This window comes from Aulonocara stuartgranti (genome assembly GCF_965226115.1).
Source record: "Aulonocara stuartgranti genome assembly, chromosome: 16".
Lineage (NCBI taxonomy): Eukaryota > Metazoa > Chordata > Actinopteri > Cichliformes > Cichlidae > Aulonocara > Aulonocara stuartgranti.
This window is the reverse complement of record NC_138952.1, coordinates 14,014,636-14,041,452: the sequence shown is the minus strand read 5'-3', so window position 1 is coordinate 14,041,452 and position 26,817 is coordinate 14,014,636. Positions and strand designations below refer to the sequence as shown.

At 39.6% G+C, this 26,817-nt stretch overlaps 2 protein-coding genes across 9 annotated transcripts in view; one reads left to right on the top strand and one right to left on the bottom strand.

Moving 5' to 3' along the window:
* Window positions 1–7,258, top strand: part of dip2a (disco-interacting protein 2 homolog A) — a 90,986-nt gene extending 83,728 nt beyond the window's left edge. For 4 of the 8 annotated variants that reach the window (XM_082507787.1, XM_082507786.1, XM_082507783.1 and 1 more), the window contains 10 exons: window positions 509–639; window positions 754–922; window positions 1,306–1,476; window positions 2,337–2,366; window positions 3,502–3,563; window positions 3,718–3,775; window positions 3,885–3,959; window positions 4,686–4,860; window positions 4,984–5,107; window positions 5,261–7,258. In XM_082507787.1, the coding sequence (XP_082363913.1) occupies window positions 509–639; window positions 754–922; window positions 1,306–1,476; window positions 2,337–2,366; window positions 3,502–3,563; window positions 3,718–3,775; window positions 3,885–3,959; window positions 4,686–4,860; window positions 4,984–5,107; window positions 5,261–5,513 (1,248 nt within the window). In that variant the 3' untranslated portion in view covers window positions 5,514–7,258. The remainder of the gene's footprint in view (window positions 1–508; window positions 640–753; window positions 923–1,305; window positions 1,477–2,336; window positions 2,367–3,501; window positions 3,564–3,717; window positions 3,776–3,884; window positions 3,960–4,685; window positions 4,861–4,983; window positions 5,108–5,260) is intronic. The other 4 variants (XM_082507789.1, XM_082507785.1, XM_082507784.1 and 1 more) reach the window with 1 other exon arrangement.
* On the bottom strand, window positions 7,032–26,781 carry LOC309690618 (sacsin-like). The gene is made up of 8 exons (XM_082507781.1): window positions 26,563–26,781; window positions 25,956–26,001; window positions 24,615–24,702; window positions 21,527–21,638; window positions 21,197–21,343; window positions 19,667–21,098; window positions 19,399–19,487; window positions 7,032–19,287 (listed from the first exon to the last, which is right to left on the bottom strand). Exons 2-8 carry the CDS (start codon window positions 25,982–25,984, stop codon window positions 8,336–8,338), a joined length of 12,849 nt encoding a protein of 4,282 aa, XP_082363907.1. The 5' UTR covers window positions 25,985–26,001; window positions 26,563–26,781; the 3' UTR covers window positions 7,032–8,335.
* Window positions 26,782–26,817: the final 36 nt, after the last annotated feature.

The following is a 26,817-nucleotide window of genomic DNA, read 5'->3' as shown; positions in this document are numbered from 1 at the left end:
TCAGGAGACTAATTTCCCCCTTTAAAACCCCTTTTCCCAGGATGTTAGTACCTATCAGACATGTAACTAACTACAACAATCTACTCAAGAGGCAATAAAAAACATTTGATCTTTTGAAGGGTATATAAAGAAAGTAAGGTTTGAAGTCCTTTATTTTTTAGCACTTTTCTTGCATTCAGTGTCAGGTCGCAGGACATTTTAACATTAGCTGTACCTCTTGTTCACACTTAATTTGGAAAAACTGGATTCAGATACTTGCCTATAAATGAAATGAACTACAAAAAAAAAACTATGAAGTCCTATTTGACAGATTTGCAAGTCTAATTAAAAAGAGGAACAGACGGCATGTTTGACTGGGTGAACTTCAGCACGTTCTGGAGTTATGATTGATTTTATGGGACAACAGTAAAGGCTTAAAAGGTTCTTAGTCTGCTGTGAAGTAATGAATCCCTGAATGTTACTGCAGCGCCCAGTCTTTTCTTTTTTTATATCATATTGTCTCTTCTAGATGTCTCATGCTGCCACCAGTGCCTTGTGTCGCTCCATTAAGCTGCAGTGTGAGCTCTACCCATCCCGGCAGATCGCCATCTGTCTGGACCCGTACTGCGGCCTGGGCTTTGCTCTCTGGTGCCTGTGCAGGTAGGGGCTCTCAACAAACGACCACCAGTAACATTTGAAAATCTGGACACAGATTATTATCTTTTCTTTCTGTGGATTCCTGTTTACTCTCTCGCCTGCATCTTCTTGTTTCAGTGTGTACTCGGGCCATCAGTCGATCCTGGTTCCACCGCTGGAGTTGGAGAGCAACGCATCTCTGTGGCTTGCAGCCGTCAGCCAGTACAAAGTGCGCGTCACGTTCTGCTCGTACTCAGTCATGGAGATGTGCACCAAAGGACTGGGTTCACAGACAGAAGCACTGCGGGTCAGTTTGTCTCTTCAGCTGTTGAACAGTGTCACTGCGGGGAAACAACAAACCACAGCGTTTTTCTTGCACAAAATTGAAGTGATTCTCTTCAAATGGTCCTTTTCCCTGCGGTGCTGTTGCAACAGCACCATAATTATCTAGACAAAGTGAGGGTACTCAATGGTGAAGCACTTCACTGCTCCGTGTCTGCCTGCTGATTACTGTCTGCAGCACTTAAGACTGGTCTGTCTGTGGTCTAATAGATGCCTAATGAAAATAATTATTAATATTAGAACACAGAAACGATTTTTCTCCTTTTTTCTGCAAAGACCAAAATAATCTTATCACTCTCAAGTTCATAGGTTTTGCTGATGCTGATCTTCTTTTCCCCCCATATCCAGCTGAGAAATGTGAACCTGTCCTGTGTGCGTACCTGCATGGTGGTAGCAGAGGAAAGGCCCCGCATAGCCCTCACTCAGTCCTTCTCGAAGATCTTCAAAGACCTGGGGCTTTCACCGAGAGCTGTGAGCACCACCTTCGGCTGCAGGGTGAACGTAGCGATCTGTTTGCAGGTAGGCCCACTGGTCAAGGAAAATTAGAAGCGAAAGGGGGAGGGCTGGGAAAAGTTCAGAATGAATGAATGTCAGTGTTTTAGAGCCAAAGCAGGCCATGAATCTGGGCAAAGATTCATGGCAAAGATGTTAATGAAATTCTTGTGCGGTGTCGGTTTGACAGCACTTCATAAAAGCATGAATGTTAGTGATGTTGAACTTGGAAAGTTTGTGGATGCTTGCATTAGCTGAGAAGAATAAAAGACAACAAGATGTAATTATTGATGTATCGATGTAAAGAAACTGAAAAAGTTAATTAGAATTCATCATAAATCCATCAAAAATTAAGATTCAATTAGAAAACTGCTACGCAGTCCAGTTGTTTTTTGTCTCTGCAGACAGCTTTGTTTATTTTATCTCTAACCGATGGATTTCATTTCCTCGTTTATTTAACTGGTTGGTTATTTTTTCTAGCTCCTGCAGTGCAGCTCTGTACACACCCTGAAACACAAGCCAAAACACTTTAACTGGAAAAAATGGGGCATTTAAAACTTTTTATTAAATAAAACTATTTTATTAGATAATTAAAGCGTGAAATACAAGACCTTGATTTACCAGCTCACTGCATGTTAAGGAAGAGTTTAGAAAGTGCAATGGTTCATCTTACATTTAGTTCCAGTTTATAAAAACTGTGAAATAAGTCGTGTTTTGACTTTGACTTTTGTCAGTTTTTGGTCTTGTTCTTTTGTTTTATAGTTTTATTTATTTTTTTCAGTCCCTGATGATTTATGTGTGTGTCTGAGTGTGTATGAGAGTTGCCCACGTATCTGAATACATACACATATATCTCTTTATTTATCTGTCCTGCCCTGTCCTGTCAGCCCAACAGGTTAGGGAAACTGGCTGAGCAGGTACTGTGTGATAAGAGTGGCTGTTTGCTCTGCTGCTTGGTCTGTTTCTGTGTTTTCACGTTTGTCATTTATTTTGCATGAAGTTTTGTCATGCTTAGCCACAGTTCACTATTTTTTTCAGCACTTAGCTCGTTTTTTTTCCTCTTCCCGATGAGCTTCAGCTTCTGTATCGCTATTTATTTCAGCCGAGTCCTGCTTCTATCAGCTGGCTCCTGATCATTGCTCTACAGCAGGTTTAGATACATGATCCACACATAATACAATGAGCTGGCTGCATGAACTCTGCTGCGACTCAGTAAATTAGGGTATAATCAGTAGAGTTTATGTTGTACTTTCATACTTCAATCCACAATATTATACAAACTAACAGGGCATAATTGTTTGTGTGTCTTTTTATTCAGTTTTTAGGATATATAAATGTTTTTCAGCTTTTTGAACATATTTAAAATTTACCATATTTTGTTTTTATCTTGTTTTCAGTATATAGACTAATGAATTACTTATGTATGTTCTGAGGAACCTTTATGTTACTGACAGGTGGTCGTTCAGGTAGACGTGCTCTGCTTAGTAAACTGAATCCTGCTTTCTGTGTTTGGCTGTGACTCACAGACCTCGGTGCAGCGACTCATTGCTGGCTTGTGCTCTGGCTGTAGACTGGCAAAGCGAGTGATGGAAAACATAACTTGTTGTGACCAGTCTCACAGCAGTAATGATGACAAATCCCACACAAAGAGATCTATATCTGACAGCTGTAATCAGCACTTGAAAAATGAATCACTTAGAATTCAGCTGCACTGAAGTACTTTGATTTTTAATCAAAACAAATGATGTTTAGACTTTGTTGAGTCATTTTTTATAAGCATTATTATTTAGAATTTAAATAAATGTTCCAGGTTTTCCCACAGAGCAGGTGATGGAGGTATTTGTGTTTACATGGCCCAGGTTTTGCCAGAGTCCTAACTATCGCAGCCTGGCTGGTTGGCTTCTGGCTGCCCCTTGCTTTGTCAGCAGTAGTTTCATAATCAGCTTCCAAACCCCACTCCACTTAAGCAACATGCAGCGTTAATGCCACAGCTGTAGCACATAGGTTATTGGCTCATATCTGGATCTGCTTGTTTCTTTCTTTTTTCCCCAGGGTACAGCTGGACCAGATCCAACCACAGTTTATGTGGACATGAGAGCACTACGGCACGATAGGTGGGAACACTGTGACAGTATGCATTCATATACATGCATTTAAAACATGACCCGACTTTGAACTAATTAGTACTCAAAGTTTTTTTCTTTCCTTTATTTACGTGTCATATTTACAAAAACAGTGGATATGACGTTGCTCACTTTGTCTTTTCAGGGTTCGCCTGGTTGAGAGAGGGTCACCGCACAGCCTGCCACTGATGGAGTCTGGAAAGGTACGGCCTAATTTAAAACTAAGAACTGAAACACAGCAACATAGTGTGTAACGCTGCTGCTTCCAGGGCTTTTTTTGTTAATTTGAGTCCTGGCTGTCTGCTGCTGTAGATCCTCCCTGGAGTAAAAGTCATCATTGCAAACACGGAGACTAAAGGACCCTTGGGAGACTCCCATCTAGGAGAGGTGAGTTGGTTTTTAAGAGAGCAGAGCTGTCAGTCAGTCAGTCACTCTTCTGTGTGCTTAAAGGGAACCTGTTGTGCTTGTTTCCATCTCCAGATTTGGATTTGGATTTGGATGATTCACAGTTTAAAATAATCCATATTTATCTTCTACTAGACCTTGTTGAAGTCCCTCAGTCCATCCACTCTCTAAGGCAACCTCTAGACAATAAGAAAAACCACTTATTATTCAGTCCCCTTTAAAGCAGGTTACAGTCGCTTTCTGCAATAACCTAAAAACATCTTAGAGTTAAGGTGTTTTGTTTTTTTGTTTTTAGCAGCAGAATTCATTCAGCACAGTAGAAGCAAATGTCTATTTACATATCAGTGCTGCTTTTTAAAACATCTTGCTGAAATTTGTGTAAAAGCTACACAAAGTGACCTTTTAGGCTGAACAGCAGTTCAATGTTAATGTGATTAATTTACTTGGCTTTTGTTTTTTTTGGAACAAGTTTGCAGGGTTCTTTCAGCTTCTCCCTTATTTCAAGAGGTCACCACAACAAATAGATCTGTATGTTGATTTGGCACCGATTTTATACTTGATACCCTTTAATGGGATCAGCATGAGGAATACGCAGCTTGTGACTCATCATATTGGGTTTGTAGCGCTTCAGAACTTTGACCAGAAGAAAGAGCAAAGTGTGTGCTTCTGAATGTAACAGTCACCAATTGTAACTAATATGTGTATCAGATCTGGGTGAGCAGTCCCCACAATGCCACAGGATACTACACAGTTTATGGGGAGGAGGCGCTGCATGCTGACCACTTCAACACCAAGCTGAGCTTCGGGGACACTCAGACAGTCTGGGCAAGGACCGGCTACCTGGGCTTCCTGCGGCGCACTGAGCTGACCGATGCCAGCGGAGGTGAGTGACCAATGCTTAGTCTAACTTAAAGTCTGCAATCTTTCCACGGAAAGCTAATTTAAGTATTTTCTAGTATCAAAACATAAACTGAACAGTCTGACTGTGGGTGTTTGTGTGTCTCAGAGCGTCACGATGCCCTCTATGTGGTGGGCTCTCTTGATGAGACTCTGGAGCTGAGGGGGATGAGGTATCACCCAATTGACATCGAGACCTCTGTTATCCGTTCTCACAAGAGCATAGCTGAATGGTGAGAAACCTACAACACCTTTAGTCGCTAGTTGTCAATATGACAACAGAGATTTATTTACTTGATCAATTTTAAAAATGACGAAGAAATATGAATTCTACATGACTTCTCTGTATTTATTTTCATCCGCCATCCTCCTCCTCCTCTCTCCAGTGCGGTGTTCACATGGACCAACCTGCTCGTGGTGGTTGTAGAACTGGAGGGATCTGAGCAGGAGGCCCTCGACCTGGTGGCCCTGGTCACCAATGTGGTCCTGGAGGAGCACTACCTCATCGTAGGGGTGGTGGTGGTGGTAGACCCCGGCGTCATCCCCATCAACTCCAGAGGGGAGAAACAACGCATGCACCTCAGAGATGGATTCCTGGCTGACCAGCTGGATCCCATATATGTGGCTTACAACATGTGAGGAGCTAATTGTGGCAGGGTTGACCCCCACTACCCTATGTGGCTTTATGACACTACAGGAGACAGCAGGACAAGCATCTACAGGGGCTTGTAGCAGTTGCAGGCTCGATCTCTGGATGGCTTCGGTTGTGCAAAAGCGATCTGCCCGCTTTTTTTTTTCTACTCGTGCAGGAAAAATGTGAAAGAAACATGGATGCAAAACTTGGACACAAACCTCAAGCCTGTTTCTCTCAATTTCTGGTCTCAGCAAATAACTTTTTAAAGGGCATTCTTGTGTTATTGAAGTGAGTTTTGTATGTATGACAAAACCTCATCTAAACCCAGGACACCTGAGAGCGGCAGAGCAGGTGGTTACGGTATGATACAGCGGTGTGCCATTGACATAATTTATTTTGTCAATCTCAAAAATGTTGAATGTTAACTGTGTTTGCCAAACACTTGTGCCATAGAAGAGAACTGATGCCAGTACCCAAACCCTGACTCGAATGACCTCCGACACGTTTCATGTTCAGCCTCCTGCACCATTACTGGTCCAATGCTTTTCACGGGATTTGCCGCTACACCTGTAGGAGCAGCTGCACCCTGAAATGAACCCCAGATTTTTATTCTGCAGCTCAGTACAGATCAAGTTATCGCAACAATAAAGAAGCACACAGCAGCGGCGTCCGAGGAGAAGGAGGAGCAGTTCGTGTTATTTTCTTTTTCGCTCATTTGTGCTTTAGTTTGTAGTGCCAGTAGCTTCCACATAATGCTGTGGTAACTCAGTCTCATCGTTTTCTAATTCTGAAATGTGTAACAGAGTTTTATGTGAACAAAAATGCAATATGAGTGATGTGAAAGATGAATGACTGCATACAGTAAGTGCCGATCAGTCGAAGAATAACGTGCTAAACGATAAAAGCCTTAAGTATTTTTTTCAGACGTCTGTTCCAGGCCCAGCTGGAGTTTATCAGCTGTTGGATATGGGGGGGGGGTAAATATGCAGATGGAGGTTAGAAATAGCAAATTTCGCTCTTATCGTACCCAAAGGTTTGCATCTTTTTGGCTAAGATAAATATACTTGATCCTAACATCAGCCATTACAAACACACACTCATTCATTCCATAAATATTTTAATGTGCGTCCCTGTCAGCTGTGTCGAGTGTGTGTTTTATAGCAAAAGACTGGAAGAAGTGGGTGTGGCTTTTGTTGCAGAATGTCAGACTCATTTTGAGTGACTGAAAGTTGTTGGGTTACATTTGTCATTAAGGCAAGTGTCTAATATGCTCATAACACCCTGACCTCCCATCGTATCACGTCAACTTTCTTGCTTCTTTTTTCTATGTGCACAACCCTTCAGAAACAGGCATCAGCCTGCTGTAAGTATGTACAGATTTTGTGTAAATTATTGATTGAAGGATTAGACAACAGGAAGCAGAACACAAAGACTAAATCTGGTATATATGTGAACTTCTCCCTTACAAACAGAAGGTTATTTGCAAAGGATTTTCATGTGGAAACACTGGAAGGAGACGTGAAAAGCCTTGTAGACATTTTTATGGTATGAAACAACAGCAGGATGAGGTGAAGTACACGCCAAGCACAAACAGAACACAGTTATGCTCTGGTGACGGCGGAGATGTCACAGCCTTTACAGCAAAACGTTGTTAACATATGGAAAGATGCATTTGTCTGATATATGGTTAGTTGTCATTATTTTCATAACATGATTTCATAATGAATAAAAAAAGTTCTTTTAACTTGAAGCCTTTCTCTTCATTGGTTACTGAACGTCTGATCAGTTGTTCATAAAAAGTAAACCAGGTTTTAGGAGTGATGTTAAACAGTGAAGCACTTGTTACTGTTTCTAACAGATCTGTCCAATACATAAAGGAACCTATTAGGCTTTTCCTTATTTTATCATAGTGTTACAGTGTTGGATAAAATAAATATGGCTAAGGTTTTCCACAGTGAGTGGCTTGTCTGTTATTGATCAGATCTTTGGTCTGTGACTCTCTAGATGCATTTTCTTTTATATCACATTGACATTTAAGGGTAAATATTGTTTCTAACCATCCACATGCATGTCCAGAGACATGACCAGACTTGGAAACACTTAAAGAGGGAGAATTTGGTCTGTTTAACTAATCAGACAAAAAAGTCCCAATTACATGGGAGGAGAAATGATTAAAGACATCATTTAAGGTCCTCTTCAGATCTTTCTGCTAGCAAATATTTAAAAAAAAAAAAAGGAAAACAAAACAAAAATTCCCCAATTGCAATGTGGATTTAAGTTTAAAGATTTTAAGTTTTTCAGAAGACAAAACTGGATACAAGTAAAAATCAGTATGCGGTAGTTATACTGTCTCTCAGCAAATAGTCATAACTTTAAAACACCAAAACTGCATATTTGCATTTACATTACAAGCATACAGTGAGTATATTGATCCAAGGCAGGTTTTTAACAAACAGTAAGAAATTCACTGAGTGACTGTTTTGATCTCAGAGAGTAGTCAACAGTGTCAACAAGACTTACAAAGAACATCTGATGTTTTCATTTTCATAACACAGAATATATCGATATCACCAATAAGCAGCTTTAAATGACAAGAATCCAAAATAAAGTAATTTAGTACTTACAATTTTCTTCAGTGTGTTTACATATACATGCACACCATAACATAATAATAAGTACTGAGTATGAGAAGTGAGACAAATAAGTAAAATAAAAGTTTTCTTTTTTCTTTCTGATGTTAAATAATATTTCAGTTTTACACTTTACATTACATTACTTTTAACATGTAGAAAACCAGTTACACTGACCAATACCTTGTTTTAAATCCTTAATTCACATATGCTTCTATTTTATTAAGGAGCTCAGATGCCTTGTTCAGTGCCAGCATTTCATTCTCTGATCTGAATTGTCCGTTTGGTATGTGAGGATATGGATGGCAGTTGGGATATTGAGTCCTTTTAGGATCCACCCCGAGTGTCTGCAGGTTTTTCACAATCTCAGGCAGATCTCTCAGTTGGAGGCTGTAGCGGGAAACTTGTGCAGCAGTGGCTGAAATTGAGCTGCTGTTGGGGCGTTGTCCATTTCTTTTATAGCATGCTGCTATGAGAGACTTTTCTACTGCTTGATGGACCTTAAACAGACACCACTCTGTGCTCCCTCCACCAGTGTCTTTGTGAGCTGCATTGAGATCGCAGCGAGCCTGTCTACACCAGCGGCTGGCCTCTTCTCTGTCTGGCCTTGGGACATTTTCATTGTGGGTCCAGAAGTTGTAGGAATGGAAACCTCTATAGCCTCTAGAGAACCTCTCTCGACTATTTCTGTGATACCTGGCCTCCTGATTCCACTCTTCATAGAAGCCTCTGAAATTTGTGTTTCTGCTTGAAAAGGTCGAGCCTGCAGCTTTGGGTTTGCTGAGCTCATCAATTCGATTCTGTAAATATTTGAATGCCTCATTGCCGAGAGACTGGCAATTTTTGTCAGGGTGCCACCTGAGGTACAGTCTCTTGATGGCTTTGTGCCTCTCCTCCTCAGGAAGCCTCCAGATCTCTGTCAAACATTTATCAATTTCCCTTTTAGCTTCCTCAACAGAGGCTGGTAAAGAATTTGTTGATGATTCAGAAGAATGTGGCACAGCTCCTGTCAGTGGTTCCAGCTCCATGCAAGTGTTTTCTTCTGGTTTTAGCGTCTTCTTCTGTGGTCCTGGCTCCATGCATTTCCTCCTTTCTGTTTTTACCTTCTTTTCTCGTTTAAACTGAAACAGATAAACACAGCTGACTTCAATGGGCTCATCTTCTCCTACTTCTATTTTGTATCTCCATGAATATCGTCCATTGTGACCAGGCAGTTCTTCAACAATAACTGCATAAATGTACTTGTCATCAATTCTGTAGCCAACATATTCCCCCTCTTCAAAGTTCTTGAGGACATTCATGTCCAAACAATCATGCCATTCTTTGGGGATCTCTGTCCCAGGGGCTGCTGGACTAAAAGAGGAACTTTCAGTTTCAGCACTGTCACGGATCTGATTTTTAGCCAAAGTTTTCCGAACATCTTGCAGATCGTCACACATGAGGAGTTGTCCCAGCACTGGAAGGTGAACCGATCCAATTCTGTTTCCTAAAAGAACATTAATCTCCTTTGTCAGTGTCATGATGACTTCATTTATTACCTTGAGAGCCATGTCATCATTGTGCTTTAAGTAAAAGGTACACCCTTGTTGCCCTCGTTCCACAGATACATCAGTTTCTTCATCAGTTTTGGGAAGTGGCTGTTTATCGAGCCAGAGAGCTGTTTCCAAAGTTTTGCAGCAGATAATCTGTATACTGCCAAAAGTCTTCTCACACATTTTAGTGGCATCTTCTTGTGTTATTTTGCCTTGAGAATTCTCTCTAATAAGACAAATTAATCCATATTTAAAGGCTCCTGAGGAGAGATGTTTATCAAACCATCCACTAAATTCACAGCCAGTCTCAAGTTCACAAAGTTGCATCTTTGATTCCACAACTCTTTCCTCTGTGAACTCAGACAGCATCTTTGGCTGAAACTTCTGAGGCAGCAGTTGCAACAGCTGATGATGCTTGTATTTGTCGTTGCCCAAATAACATTCACTGAGTTTCTCAAGCAGCAGGAACTTGTTCTCCAGCGCTTCTTCCAACCTTTTGGTCTCAAACACTGTGTCGTTGTAGCAGAGTGTGGATGATGGGTATAATTTACCATCTACTGCAGGAAGATACAGAGTCTCAACATTTTCAAGAAGCGTCTGGTTTCCCTGAGCATTGATTAACTTAAACAACTGCTCAACAGCTCGTTTCACAGTTATCAGCTGGTTTGAATGTAGTTCCTGTTTATCACAGGAATCAGCGTAAACTGCTGCCAAAACATTACAATATTGCTCTGCAGTAGCTTTCTTCTTCACACCAATTTTCTGAAAGAACGGTGCATACATTGCATCTTCTGGAGTAATCTTGTACAGATATGGTCTGAAGTCCAGATCATAGGAGAGCGACAGACACACGTCATCAGGCCTCATAAGTTTTGTGTCTTTTTTAACCAACACAACAGGAAGACCAGTCAGCTGGTTTCCTTCAAATCTTTTTGCTTGCAGGTAAGCGTACGAACTTCTGAACACTTTAGCTCGTGTTTTGATCAGCTGGTCAGTTTCACATGGTGACTGACAGATGTTTCTTATGTTACTGGTTACACAGTTTGGAGGTGGTTCTTCATGAGCTCCAACATTTTTTATCATTTTCTGAAGACCTTGTGACATAAATGGTAGGTCTATAATTGGGAGGTCTATAATTGGCATTGAGGTCCAAATCAAATCCTGATGTCCTGGATTTTTTTCAATCAACGAGCCTCTAATTTTAACAGTAGTTCCTTCAGCAGCAAATGGTTGGTGGTAGTTGGACAGTTCTTTTCTAATATTAACTGGAAAAATGAATTTGATGTCAGCAATGCTTTCCAGCAAACTTTCGTTGTTGTCTTTGGGATCACATGCTTTATTCAAGGCTTCCCTGAAAAGTAATGATGATTTCAGTTTCAGGTCTTCAATTTTTCCTTTTCCTTTTGCTTCTGATTCCAGCTGGTACGCGAAATTTATTATTTCATCGTTTGACACAACATGCTTCATTCCAAGTTCTCTGACCAGCTCTTTTGCCGTTTCTGGTGCGTACCGGTAATCATTTCCTTCACACAGCTCAGTCCAAAATCTCTCAGGAACAAATTTCTCTTGAGGCAGCATTGTTTTGTACAGCTCCACACTCTCATCAAAGTAGTATGATGCAGGCTCTAGTCTACCTTGGGAACTACGAATCAGTTTCACTGTCTTCAGTGAGGAGATGATAGTTTTCTTGTCCTCTGAAGAGTAATGTAGTGAGAGCAACAGCTTGAGGCTGTGAAGAATCTGTGTCTCTGTGAGTTGGTGTACAGCAGGCAGTATAAACTTCATGAAATACTGCAAATCATCCAGGACCTGAATGTTGACTGTTTCTGACAGTGTGCGGTTCTCAGAGTTGAACTTGAGAAAAATGCTGCCGGTGTTGGGCAGGTTGAACAAATCTGGAAATTTCACTGAATAAAAGCTGTTGAGAACATAAACCTGTTTAGTTCCATCAATCCTCACTCGTTCACCTTGTGTTGTTTCAAATATTGGTAAGGATTTGAGCTTCCTCACATACTCTTGATTGTCTTTGGACTTGGATAATCCTGATTGCAGGAACATCTGAAACTCTTTCATATTATCATTTGAAAGGTGGGAAAACTCTGAGCGATTAATTTTGTACACTTGATCCAACACTGAGCTTTGATCATCTACATCAAGAAGTTCATCTTGTAGACATGAATATATCCATCGATCCATCTCAGAGAAGAAAACATGATCAAACCTCATAAAACCAAGTTTGAAGAGGATGCCTGATATGTCTTTGTGTTTCTGTGAGGCAAACACAACACTTGACATGTGTTTCATTGTTTGCAGGAAGAGCTTGTTGTTCAACCTTGGACACACAACAGGTAAAATGTAGCAGTCGCTGAAGAGTTTCATCACATCACTTAGTGTCAGACTTGACTTGTCATCGCTAGATGTTGGTAGTCTAATTTCACTTGTTATGAACTTCCAAAGTGATTTCAGCCACTCCAACATTTTCTTATTGGGGACATGAAAACCACTGTGTGGATCAATGTCACAGTCATAAAGAAGATGCTGAATTAATGGTTTCAGATATTTCTCTGAGTGGTGCAAAGTCATATTTCTGACAAGTTTTAATCTTTGAAGAAGGTCAGTGTGCCAAATGTTGATTTGATAATCTGCAAATTGAGCCTGGCAGTCAAAGAAGAGATCTTCATACCTTGATATCCACGTGGGTGTTTGGGAGTTGAAGAGTCTTAAAACTTTATCTCTTGTGAGAAGAAGTGGAAGGCCATTGAGTAAATTCTGTGTGACCTTTTGTGAGGAGAAATCTTTTAAACAAAAACTCAGGAGCTCTGAACATCTTTTCTCATCTTTGATCAAAGTGGCGCTTATGGGTAAAGGCAAATCCTCATCTGTTTGGGTTGGATCATTTAGAGGTTTTGCTCGTAGGAAAGTCTGCACAGTGGAGGGACTGACCTCTTTCACTTCAACCCCAGCAGATCTGAAACTTGTCCAAATCCTCTGCATGTTTGTGGAATAAGGAACCAGCTTCATTCCAAGATCTTCCAAAATGTTATTCAGCTTGAAATTTCCCAAGGTTGTCAAGTAAGGTGCCTCAGTTGAGTCTGTTTCGCTGACATTACACCAGTCAAATGAGTATTCTTTAATTTTTTTATCTGCAATTTTCCGTGTTGAGCTCTTCATCACAGGGATTACATCAAGGCCTTTTTCTTTCAGTGATCTGTATACTTCATGTATCATTTCATGCCAGTCTGGGCAAACATCCTTGGACACAGTTGGCCAAAACCACAAGTATTCTGTACTGAAACATGTAAGGGAAACTTTCTTGACTGTGATCATTCGCCTGATGTAATGCAGGAGATCTGCATAAAGCGGAGCAATGGCGTTCTGTTTCAAAATCTCATTCCAGTTGGATTTCTTACTCTTCCCATCTTCTTTCCAAAGGCTTCTCCTGGCAGAATCAACCTCAAAGTTTCCATTGACATGTACTGGCAGTCCAGTTTTCCCTGGCAAAGGAAGTGAACAAAAGGCTTCTCCTTTAAAATCCATGACGCTGGATCCCTTTGTGTTCACACGTGCAGCTAATGATGCTTGGGGAAGTTTTTCTGATAGTTTTAAATCGTAGCTGTCTTTGAAGGAGCCAAATTGTTCTGCAACAATCCACTTACTTTGTCTTTTATCTGAGGTGGAAATCACAGTTTCATAGAAAGTCTTGTGCGGTGTTGCTGTTTTGTCTGATTGCAGTGCATTTTGTAGATGTTTTACAAAAGCATCTTTCTCATCCCGACTTCTTTGTGGCAGAGTTTTTTCAACCTCAAAGATGGTTTTAAGTTCTTGTGAATCTTCACTGATTTCATGGACTTTGATTTTGCAGATGTTTTTCAGAAAGAGAATTAGTCCTACAGGATCTTCAGACAGGGCAGAGCACAGTTCTTTCATGTCGCGGTCAGTGACTCCTTGCTGTGATATTTTGGAGGTATTTGCATTTGTACCCATTCTCAGAGGTAATCTGAACATGGTGCCCTCTTTAAGAGAAAATTTGTCTGGAAGAAATGATTTGTAGACATCTACGTACATTTCTTTGAAAGTGTCAGCTAGTTTATAGCCAATGCCATATCGCTGGTTATTTGAATGATTTTTAATGTATTTTTGATTGGGGTCAGAAATGCAAAGTACTTCATCTCCTGTAAGGATCGAAGGGCAGTCAGTCAGATGGTAAACAGAGTTGAATCCAACTCCGTACTTGCCTATCTTCCCTGGGGTGCTGTGCTTTCCTCCCTCTCCCAGCTGTTGAATTCCCTTAATGTCAGCATCAGAAAACACTTTGTTGTTGAACACACAAAGTGCTGGACCCTGGAGATTGTTCCATTTCTTCCCAAATGTTTTTACTTTTCCATGTTGTCTTTTGTCCCAGATGAAGTGAATTTCTGTTGCTTCTGCATCATCAGCATTTTGGATGAGCTCTTTAAGGATATCCTTCTTTGATGGATAGGCTGAAATTATGTTTTTAATACGAACAGTCAGCTGTTCCTGCTGTTCAAAGTCAAAAGCAAATGGTGACATGTCATCAACTATGTGGTTTTCCAGAGTATGATGCCTTGTTGTTTTGATTCCAAGGTGGCGAGCCATAGCTCGTGGGATATTCTCGTGACATAATGTGACACCTGAAGTGAGTGGCATCCACGGGCTGTCATTGTAAAACAGCTCATTTGCAGGTTGCAAAACTCCATGCTCATTGGGTATCAGAAAGTCATCCGTGATTTTCAATTTGGCCTCAAATATCCCTTTGTTTAAAATTGTGAGGCAAACTAAGAGATCACTCTTTGTTAGGGGCTTGTTTCCATGTTGAGCTTTTAATTCCTGCAACACAGTTAGAAACTGAGTGATTGTGAATTGTTTTTCAACACCTATACATTTCCAGAGGTTCCTGAAGCTTGTGAAGGCAGCTGGAAGTACGTGGAGATAGGGCTTTGCTTCAAATTGCCCGTTCTCAGCTACACGATCAACATTCACAAATGTATCACCAATGAGGATGAATGGAAATGAATTTGCTTGTTGTGAAATGTAAGAGGCATTTCCAGAGTCACAGATCCACTGATCCAGACACGTATAGCACTCAAATGCTATTTTGTAAAGCATGGATCTGTCAATGGAGTGTGCTTGTTTGCTTCCTTCATGCAGCTGCTGGAGCACCACCTCTGGCTTCGGAGTGCTGTTCACGCCCAAGATCTTTAGGACTGGATCACTGTGGTGTATTTTCAAATTACTATTATTCAGCACTGGTTGTGTCATGTTAACAAGAAGGGAGCATTTGTCACTAAAAACATCAGTGGGCTTTTTAAGTGTTACATTTCCTTCCATTTTTGCATCACCAGGTGAATATGCTGGAAGAAATGCAGTTGTCCTCAGTGTTTTCCAGTGGTGAGAGCCTTCATCATAAATGTGATTCTTCATCAGTTCAAAAAGGCACTTCAAGTGGACAAATGCTTTCTTTTTGTCAATGCTCCAGGTTTTATTAATTGTGCCTGCTTTCTCTGTGATGTCTTCCAATGGGAGATGGTCATTTGCCATACCAAGTTCCAACAAACGCTGAATCCTTTTTGGAGATCTGAAGTCATTTTCGGATCCATCAAGCAAGCGTCCCTCTTTTGGTTCAAAAAGACAGGCCACTTTCCCTGTAGGATTCACAAGTTTCCTGACATGTTGGAGCTGTCCACCCTTTGTGGGTATGCATGGATAGCAGAGCAGCAGATTGTCAATTTCTTTGATATGAAGGTCAATAGCATGCAGCACAAGGGTATCTCTACTCTTCGAGTCCATTGTAGTTAGGTTACCAAACACTGCTTCTCTGTAGAACTTCTCCCAGTTCCAGGTCCTGTTTTGTAAAACCTTTTCTAGGCCAGCCTGTTTGAAGCTATTTCTCAGCCAAAGTGGAAGAGGAACAACATGATTGGGTCCTTTTGCATATTTCTGACAAACTTGCACTGCAAGGTCACCAATCTTTTCATCATTTTCAATGCTCTCATGAAGAAATATGGCATTGTTCATTGAGAACCATTGTTCTCCATCACTAAAGAGCTCTGGACCAACAGAGTCGTCAACAATGGTTGAGTAAAGTGCATCCACTAAAGGCTTGAAAGTTTCAGTCACTTTCTCTCTCTCAGGCCAAAAGGTGTGATAACAGTAACTCACCAGCTGCTTATTTTCTGACATTTTCTTTAGTGCCTTGAGTACAGTAACATATGCTGTCACTACTGGATCCTGAAGGAGAGCTTTGTTCCAGTCATTTTTCACTCCAGTTTCCCACAGACCTTTTCGGTTGCTTGTCACAGCAAATGTGCCATTTACATTGACAGGAAGACCCGTGTGAATGGGAAGAGGAAGGAAGCAAAAGGCCTGTCCAACAAGTTCTGTTTGTAATGTGGTGAATTTTCCAGTTTCTGGATCGTTTTGCAAAGGCACAGCAATCCCTCCAATGGGCAAAGAGAAACTGGCCTGCTTGTTTTTGTGAATGGCCATTTTAAAGGACTCATCTGTCCCAAAGCAGTTGTACAGGAGCCAGAGCTGAACTTCATTTTCATTAGACTGCTGACTGGATATTTGGATAATTCTGACTGTGCAAGATTCAATTAGTCCTTTGCATTTACCATCAACTTTCATCAGTGATTTCTCAGCATGACGTTGCTTGGACACACTGGTGTCATCAGGAATCTCCATTGCACTCACAGTGGTTTTGGACACAGAGAAGATGGTCTCTATTTCATTTTCTGTTGGTGGAGTTGATCCATTGTGTGGGATATTTTGGAGGGATAATGTAATGATGTTCTTTAAAAAAAGCAGATGGGTTTGTGAATTCTTAGAAAAGAGATGTTGAAAATCAAGGATATGGGGTTTTTGATACACATTTGTGCTTATTTCTGATTTGACAACTTCTTCTTCACTTCGGAAAGGTAATTTGATCAGAGTGCCTGGATAGGGTTCAGGAGGACTTTTTCGAGTGAAATTACAGTCAAAAATGTTTTCATATGATCCAAACTGACCAGGAAAACAATGAAAGAGTTGCTGTTGAGAGAGATCCAGCTTGATTCCAGGATTTGATTTATGTTTGATATGCTTTGTGAGATGAGTAACATTTGGATCAAGTATGAGGAGAGTGTTGCCACTAAGGATGGAGGGGACATCTGTCACATGATACACAGTGTTGAATCCAAGTCCAAACTTTCCAATTTTTTCCACTTTGTTTTCCTTTGAGGCTGAGCCAACTCTGACAATATTTTTCCAATCCTCGGCTGTGAACTGCTCATTATTAAAAGCCCAAAGACAAGGTCCCTGACAAAGAGCCATGTCAGGGTCAATCAGGCTTTCGGGGGCATCTCTGTGTACTCTGAAATCCACCAAGAACTTGCAAACATCTGCCCCAGCGTCCTCTGCATTCTGGATGAGCTCTTTGAAGATGTCACTGTCTTCATCGTACTCTTTAAGAATGTTTTTTATCCTCATTGTTATTGGTTCAGATTGTCCACACTGCTCTATTCCTATCTCCTCTGGATCAAGGATGTGGGTACTGAGAAAACGAATTTCCAGCCATTCAGCCGCTGCTTTTGGGATTTCCTCATGTATGACATAAATTTCCTCTTCTCTGCAGTTTAGTTCTTTCAGTCCATTTTTGCTTACATCACAGAAAAGAGCTGTTGATCGTGGTTTAAGGGTAAATTTTCCTCCCTCAGCAATGACTGGCACTGGGATGTCATCCTGAACTGTTTTCTTCTCTTTCCAGAGCCAGTTGAGAATTTCTATTGACACTTTGACCTCTGAAGAACTTGCAATCGGCTGTTGTCTTGCTTCAATTGTTTGCTGGATGGAGTACAGAATGCCCAAAATGTCTTCATTGGAAAGTACTTTTCTCAGGCCAAACCTCTGGAACAATGTTCTGTATGGCAAAAATTCACTTGGCACCTTCCCAATGTAAGAACTCAGATCTAGATTATTTGGGTATTCAAGAACCAGATCCTGGGGTGCAACAAACTCGTTCTGGGCCCATAGCCAACATGTCTCATTGCCCATCATTGTAACAAATACAGAGACATTGTCTTGCATGTGTTTGTAAATGCTGTGCAGCTGTCTTTTGAAGTCTACATCTGTGTCAGGATTAGCCATTTCCAGTGCTTTTGATTTCAAGACTGAAAGATTTTCAATCACTTTTTCAGGTGGTGGTAGGTCTTTGAGACCAAGTCTGTTGCTAACTCTGTCACTGAGCTTCCCTGTTAGTGGCATTACATGTCCAACAATGTCCTTATACACAGAATGTCTTATTTCATTTGGGCAAAACAAACAATACTTCTGAGATTTATCACTGAATTGTTTCTCACTTCCAGGTTGTTCACATGGGATCCATTTTAGCATTTTGAGGCAATGAAGCTGTCTGTGAGAAAACTTTGTCAGTAGATCATTACTTTCCAACATTTCCAACAGAACCTGAGCTCTTCTCAGAGCCTCAGTTTGTGAGTTCACACACAGTTTGTCAGTCAGCGTGGCAGCATGTAGCAAATGTTCAGGTGAGACATCCATCTCTTTATTCAGTAATCCGATTTCTGTTAAGCTTTCCAGCATCTGCAGTGAATGAGTGTATGAAGGCGGTGGAAAGAAGTCTGACTCAAAGATGACTTTAAAAGTCTGAATTCTTGGATCAAAAAAGTCAGATGCCTTTTTCAGCTGTCCATTCACCTCAATGAAGCTCAAGTCCTTACAGCTGCATTTCAGGGATTCGTTTTGTGAGAAAAGCACCTTACCATGCTGTAAAACCCAAGTCATTGTTTTGTTAGTGTTGTCACTGCTGTAAGCGCCTTTCCTTATGCTGTCAACAAGAACACTGGCTGCTTCGGCGGTGTCCAAGAGATGAACTTTGAGCAGCTGTAACAGTCTGCGGTCAGTCTCAGTAGAACACTGGATTATGGAATCAGGCATAGGGAGCTCTGTTGGTACTGTTAGGCCTGAGATCAGAAGCACAGCTTGTTTCGATTGAGCTGCAACACTGAATCCTTTCATGGTTTGAAACAAAGGCAACCTCAAGAGAAAATCTTTCTCTGTATTTGAGAGAGAATCCAGATAAGAGAGATAATCTTTCAGTTCTTCTCGTGCTGTGTAAGAGGCAGATTTGAGTTCTGTGACAAGATGCTGGAAATCTAAATTCATCAGGACCTTCAAAACACTCCTTGGAGATGGGCACAGCACATACGAGTCAAGGTCTACATGCTTGAGCCACTCATTTCCTCTCACCACTGTGCCACCAACTTTGTTCACCAGCTGAGCTATTCGGTCTGGCAAACTCAGCTGTTTACTTTTCTGAAAGATCAGGGTTGTGTTCTGCTGTAGTTTTGCTACTGATACAGTCTGACTGCCAGACAGAGGACTAACTGGTATTAGAGGTATGTCAGTGAAAGGACTTAACTCATTAAAATGACTGTTGAGAAACCTCCAGAATTCTTGGAACCAGTCTAAAGGTGGATGCTGACTGTTGTTGTTGTCCCATGCAACAAGGTTCTTCCCTGTCTGCTTCCAGTCTGGTGGCAAATATCGTCTTGCATATTCAGCCAAATGGGATGCATCAATGTTGGTGACCTTGAAGAAATCTGAAGAGCAGATTAAAAAGATTTTTTTTTAAAGTTAAGAATAAATGTGTGTGCTAAAATGTGTAGCTGTGTACAAATGACTCTGTATTGTTTAAAATTACTTTCACTTACTTCTTCTGGCCAGTTCTTTCAGATGTGCACTGCAGGCTGGAGTCAGATCATGTGGGATGAAGAAGGGTTTACAGAATGGCAGCAAGACTCTATAAAAAAGTGCAATGGATTCTGTCAAACTGTTAGGAGTTCATTCAGTATAGAAATATTCCTGAACCTTCCAAATATTCAGTTACAATCATTATGTGAATAACACATAAAAATGGCAACTTTAGTCATGATAAATATAACATTATTTTAAATATTGATAGATGTATGGAAACCCTACCTTGGACATTCATGGCTGTCAATCAAAGCAGTGTCTTCCTCTTCGTATGTGAAATATCTGAAAGAGCCATCACTGAGTGGAAGGAGCTGAAGACCCTCAAGTTCTTTGTATTGTTCATCACCTAAAATGTACTCCAAAAGACTGAGTTTGTCATCTTTGGTGATGTTATCCACACCGGTCCTGTGGAGAATGGCCCTGAGGAATGCTGGAGTCACATGTTTTAGGGTAGTAGGGTTTGGGTAGGCCTCATTTATAGCCTTTGCAACACTAGCTGGTAAAGTGACAAGATTTTCTCCACATGACACTAAAGCCCTTTTAATGGCAGACAATATGTTGGTGCTTGTTGGGCCATTGCAGGGGAAAACAGCTTCTGATGGAGAGATAAACTGTCTTTCATCTTTAGCAAGAGAGAGGATGGCCACGTTCTGTCTGAATAAGTGATGAAAAACATCCAGAGTGAGAGCATGCCATTTTTCTTTGTGTTGTATCTGAGTGAGATCTGGCCACAGATTGTACACAGAGGAAACAGGGAGGATAGATTTTTGGGCAAGTTTAATGGCATCTTGAATGATCTTGATGTATGCTTGTGGAAACACCTTCTTCATCAGCATTTCATTCCACAAAGCATGTTCATCATGTCTCTGGTCTTCCTCTTGCCATTTGATGTGTCTTCTATTGTCTGTGAGGCCAAAGCATGCATTGACATAAACTGGGAGTCCTGTCTTATTGGATTCATTGTTTGGAAGGGGGAGAAAGCAGCTCAGTCTGCTCTGGCTACAGTCTCTCTTCTCACCACAGGGGAATGCCAGGTCAACTTGAGGTAAAAAGCTCAACTTCTTTGTAAGCAAATCAAGATCTTCTGCAACGCCCTCTTTCATGGTACATGTTGTCAGAAGCCACTTTGTCTCTTTTTGGTCTTTTGAACTCACAGTTATAACTTTGAACCTTGTTAGACCCTCAGTGATTGACTCCTCTTCTGGCTCCAAAACACCATCTGTGGGGACTGAAGATTTCACTTCAAGTCTGGTGTTAACAGCTCCATCTTCACTAATATGTAACAAGGACACGGAGGTGACATTTTTCAAGAAGAGGAGGCTCAAATCTGCATCTGCAATGAAGCTATCAAAAAGCTCAACCACTTTATCTGAGTCATACAGATTATCAGAAATTTCTGATGCTTCATTGCGTAAAGGAAATCTAAAAATTGTCCCATTGAAGTGCTGATCCTCCATGACAACTTTTGACCATCCATGTTCACACACATGTGAGACTATATCTCTAAATGGTTGAAACTGATCACTCATATTCAGCAGAACTTCTTGGTCTTCAGCATCATCCAAAGACCACCAAAACCCTCCATTTCTCTCTCCAAATATTTTTTCTTGGGGATCCATCATGCCAAGGTGGCCTGAACTGAATATACTTGGCACATCTGTGGACAAAGTAAAGATATGCTACTGTCAATTGTTTATTTAAAAAAACAAAACAAACATTACTCTTATCAAGTGTGATAACTATACATAGTTTCACCTGTTATGTGGTAAACAGAGTTGAAGCCGATTCCAAACCTCCCGACTTTGTTCGGGTCGTCACGCTTGACACTCCTTCCAGCCATCTGAATTCCTCCCCAGTCGTCCTCAGAGAATGCGGCATTGTTGTAGGCATAGAGAGCAGGACCTTCGTAAAAATAAAACATTCTCATGGCTTTGTGATAATACATAAAAAAAGAAAAAGAAAGACTGAAAAAAAGACTGACTGATTTTTCTTCTTTTTAACCTTTTGTCATGTAAAAGTAAAAGAAACATTAGAAACATATGTTTTAGAGAAAAGCTTTTTTATTTATTGTTAATCAATCAATACCTTGAAATTTTCCCAGTTCTTCAGTCCAAAGGCTTTCAGTCCCATAGCTTCGCTCATCATGGATGAAAACCACTTTTGTGGCTTGAGCATCATCTGCATTTTGAATCAGTTCCTGATTGACCAACAAAACCAACCATTAACAGAAGACAGCCAATGGAAGCTAGTAGGGCTGCAAAAATTCATCAAGTAATTTAATTCTAAAAAACATTCGACACAAATTCTTCTATGCTGTGTTTAACGCAAGGCTCTGTAGCGCGCTCATTTTCCAAAACAACGTAAATGCTAGCTTTTCAAAAACACTGATAACACAATAGCAGCAGTGATGTTGATGTTGGCACAGTTTAATGTGGAGCCAGAGTCTGTTTACACAGAGCAAAGAGTCAGAGCCATTACCAAGAACGGTGAGGTCAGGATGAGCGTCCAAAACAGCAGGGCTGTTCATGTAATTACCATTAAAACCTTTACTGGAAAAAAGCTCCTGGGAGTTTAGTCTGACACCAGACTGGTAAAATCATGATTTAATTTCATAAAAGCGATACCTTCAGCAAACAGGGGTGAGGCTAAAGGGGGAGATGGGGTGTACCTGACCTGAGGGTTTTTAAACTTACCCTTTAATAATGTCAGAAAATCTTCCAACAAGACAGAGAAAAGGTACATTTTTATTCCTTAGTTTACTTTGTGATTGAGATTTGAGATTTTTATATATCTTTTGCATTTAAGAAACTGTTTTCTTTAAAAGCTAAAATTTCAATATAGATTTTATTTTATTTATTTATTTTTTACAGATCTTGTATGCAGTTAAACTTTAAAACATTGCAGTATGTAAAATTGAAACCAATGCACTGCTGGTTCTTTCTCTTTTGATTATTTATTATTGCTCATTAATAAGACAAAAGTATTTCTTATCAATTACTCGAATAATCAATTGAATAATCGATAGATTACTTGATCCCTAAAATAATTGATAGCCGCACCCCTACAAGCAATTTTTCCTTACTTTAGCAGGAGAGGTGATGTGAACAATGGTTTTGTTCCAAGAAGCGTCCCATCTCTCCTGTGAACCAGCATACTAAACCCTGAACGTGACTCGTTTAAATGGGATCTAGCCCTGCTTTAATTAGCCATTTAGGTTTCCTACTGTAACATCATATATTTTGAATTATTTAAAAAACAAGAATTGGATGCACAAGGTTGAATTTATTTTAGATTTTCTCTAATCCACAGAAGGCCAAAATATAACATATAATATATATATTATATACATACAGTAACTTAAATCTTTTAAGTGCTACTGAAGGTTCTACAGTGTCTTTTACAATGCCAAGGCCTATTAAATTCTTATCATCATTATTAAATCATGACTGGCTATAACTGAAAGTTTACAGGATTTACATTTATTTCTTACAGACCTTGGTCTGTGAGAAGACCCAAAGACCCATTTCTGCCTCGCCCTGGACTTAGAGGGTGCTAACAAAGAAAAAAAGCACCTGCTCCAAAATTGGCACCTTCTGCTCAACTAAAATTTGCAGCTTCCCACAAGGACAAGCCAAATACATTCAGGAGAAAAGTTTTATAGTCAGACGAAAACAAAGATTCTGGTATTTGGCCACAATGAAAAGCAGTGAAGCTGAGTCTTTCAAACCTAAGAACAGTGTGCCAGTTTGTCAAGCATGATGTCAATAGCATCATGCTTTGGGGCTGTTTTGCTGTGGTACTGGTACATTACACGAAGGGGATGGAATATTGAAAATTGACTTCTTCAACTTTACATCCAATCAACAGTCAGACAGTTAAAATTTAAACACCATTGAGTGTTCTAACATGACAATGATCCTAAACGCACATCAAAACCGGTTTTGAGATGGATAAAGAAGGCTAACTTAATATATATCTTTGACCCTTGGTGGATTAGGGGAAATCCAAAATAAATCCAAACTTGGGCATACAATTCTTAGTTTTCAAAGAAAAATTTATCCTGACATTCATGCCCCTGTGTATGTAAACTTCTGAACACAACTGTATACTATTAGTGTTGAATTGTACTGTATTATATTTTCACATTTTCTTCCAACATTAAAGCACACAAAAAAGGCAACTGAGTATGTAGAAGAACCCTAATGCACATGGTGCTTATGTGGTGCAAGTGGTGCAAAACCTCAGAAAAAACAGAATTATAGTAATGCTTGCAGTCAGTTTGCAGTTTACATCCATGTTTCCAATAATCCACTAATTTGATCCCTATCCAAGTCAAGCATCTAGGATAGAGAATGTTGTTTGCGGTACAGATCTTGAAGCTCAAAAAACATGTTACATGTGCTCACGTTTGACCTGTAAAGCTGATTCCACACACAAGTTTATAGCTATGATAGCCAAAAGAGTTTTAAATATATTTGTTACTAAAAAGAAACTGTATCCAAGCAGCAAAAAGGTTCAAATAGTCGGACAATACTCACAAGGTACACATCCAGGATTAGTGTTGCAGTATTGAACAATAGCCAGAAAAGTGTTTTTTTTTTTAATATTATGTTACTGTAAACCAGAAATTTGACCCTTTGGATATAAAATATCATCATTTCCTAAAACGTATCCATTTGTGTGAAATTTGGTCAAAATTAGTTTATGAGTTCTTCACACTATGAAAGTTGGACAGAACCACAGTGACATTAGTCATTGACGTCTGTTATGAGGCCACAATCTTAGTGTTTTTTTTGCTGTCATTATCTTGTTATTTTTTGGAAACCGGGTGCACAATGGTGTATCTTACTGTGAAAATAGTGTTTTTTAATAACAAGGAGTTAGCCCGTTAGCACAGACTAGATAACCCTCCTTTGTGACAGTTTAAATGATCACATAATGATTTATTTAAAAGTTATTTACAAAATGGACTTCATGTTTTTTTATCAGCAAGGTACAAAATGTCAAAATGAGTAACTGAGACAATTCAATCATTAGGAAAGCATTTACTGATCAGAGCCAAGGGACAGTTTTGAAACCGGATTTCTAAAGGACTGAAAATCCTTTTGCAACCCCATGAAGTACTTTAAGAAGTAACTGATGAAATGGACTTTTGGCAAAACATTACACCAACCTTCAAAATTTGTCCGCCATCTGGATATCGACGTAGAATATCTTTCAAGTAGTCAATGAAGGGCGGTGCTGTGGCCCCGAAAGAAGTCCTATAAAAAAGCAACAGTATCAGCAGAGAAATTAAAAAGCACCGAGTTTGAATTTAATTTAAAACAAAGTGAGTCCTCCTGATACACTGATTATAGGAAAGAGCTAATATTAAACAAGCTTGTGTATTTTACTTGTATTCTTAGCCATAAAGTTCTCAACTTTAAATCAGATAACAGCTTGTGATGAAATCAGAAGATACTTTATGGGACAATAAATTGAAAAGGGGCAGGTACTTGATGTAATTTGGATGATAAAACGTTGAATACGAACTTTGCATTTAGTATGTAATTGTAGGGAACTGGTTACAAATGGAGATGAATGAAGATGTGCACTCAAAGATTATTAAAAACATTTCATATAGTGATTCAAATAATTACACACTGAGCAGTAATTCAATTCAATAAATAATTTGACCTACAAGTAAAATGAGAAAATAACATTGGCGCCAAAAATCATATTAATATGTATCAGCACTTCCTACAGTACTATAGAGCCACACATTTTTTGCGTACAGTACTTCCTACAGAAATACTGTTCTGTAGGAAGTGCATAGCAGTATTTCCTATTGTTTTATATACAGTAGGAAGAACTGTATAGGCAAGGCAAGGCAAATTTATTTGTATAGCACAATTCAACAACAAGGTGATTCAAAGTGCTTTACAGAGACATTAGAAACAAAAACAAATAAAAAGCATGATTTAAAATTGATTAAAACAAGCAAACAAACAAACTAACTAAACACACACATTTCACACCTGTTCGCGCGATCTGAACCCTTATCGTAAGGGGAGCTACCAGTCCTTCTGTGGACGAGCTACTTTCTATTTTAAATTCCCTGAATTTAAAATACTCTCTAGACCCAGTCTAGACCCAGCTGGGGAGCTACCCAGAGCTCTAAACCCACTTAACAAACAAACAAACAAACAAACAAAACAGTATATAAAATCAAAACAGATAAAATCAGAACAGTAGATAAAATCAGTAGTTAATGTAAGTTTTGAAATTTAAGCTTAACGAACAAACAAAACAGTATATAAAATCAAAACAGATAAAATCAGAAATAGATAAGATCAGTAGTTAGTGTAAGTTTTGAAATTTAAGCTTAAAAGTGTGGATTTGGTGCTTTATTCAAATGCAGCTGAGAATAGGTGAGTCTTCAACCTGGATTTAAATAAACTATTTGTATACATTTACTATTTGTATACATTTTTTAATGTATACATAACATTAAAGTAAAATCAAAGTAACTCACCGAGCTTTCTTTTTTGCTTTCAGACTCATTGTTCCAGGGTTGGTTCCTGTAAGAAATTCAGGGTATTGTGAGCAGAACAAAGTCATATAACATATCCTCTTGAGAACCAGCCTATTCGTTTATGTCCTCTGTAATAGACATTTGTTTTTTGGTCTATATCTTTTGACTTATTTGAGATATCCCACTAAGTCCTGATGTACTAAATAGAGGACATTCTGGGCTTTTTATTGATATCTCATGTGTTTGGGTGGCCTCTAAGAGGAAGGAAATATACACGATCGCTGAATAGCAGCCAACTTCCTGTTAATCAGCTAGAATTTAAAAAATCAAATATCAGCTACCTACACGCTGCACTGTTTTTAGATACAATGCAATACTATGCAAACTAAACTATGAATACTCTAAGTTGTTTTATTATGTATGTTGCATTCTTGTACAGCACTTTGGTCAACGCTTCTGTTGTAATTAAATGTGCTATATAAATAATTAAACTATTAAACTATTAAAGAGCCACACTTTGTACATATCTGTACATCCTTTAAGGAGTACATTATACTAAGTAGGTAACTGCAATACCAATGATATTAAAAGATTAAAATCATAGTACCTCGCTTATGAAAGTGAGTGGTCCCATCTGGTCCAGTTAAAGTAATGATCCTACATCAGTCTGATTTATATAAAGGCTGCTGATGGCCAATCACAGCGTGGCACGTGGACTTCTGCTCAGGTTTTGTCTCATTTTCGCCCTTATTCTGTTAGAAACGAAACCGAAATAAACAAAAACAGCCACATTCTTCAAATGTTCTGAGTGAAACGAAACTTTCAGAGCATCTCGTGAAACTCATTCAGAGCTTCCCCGTGA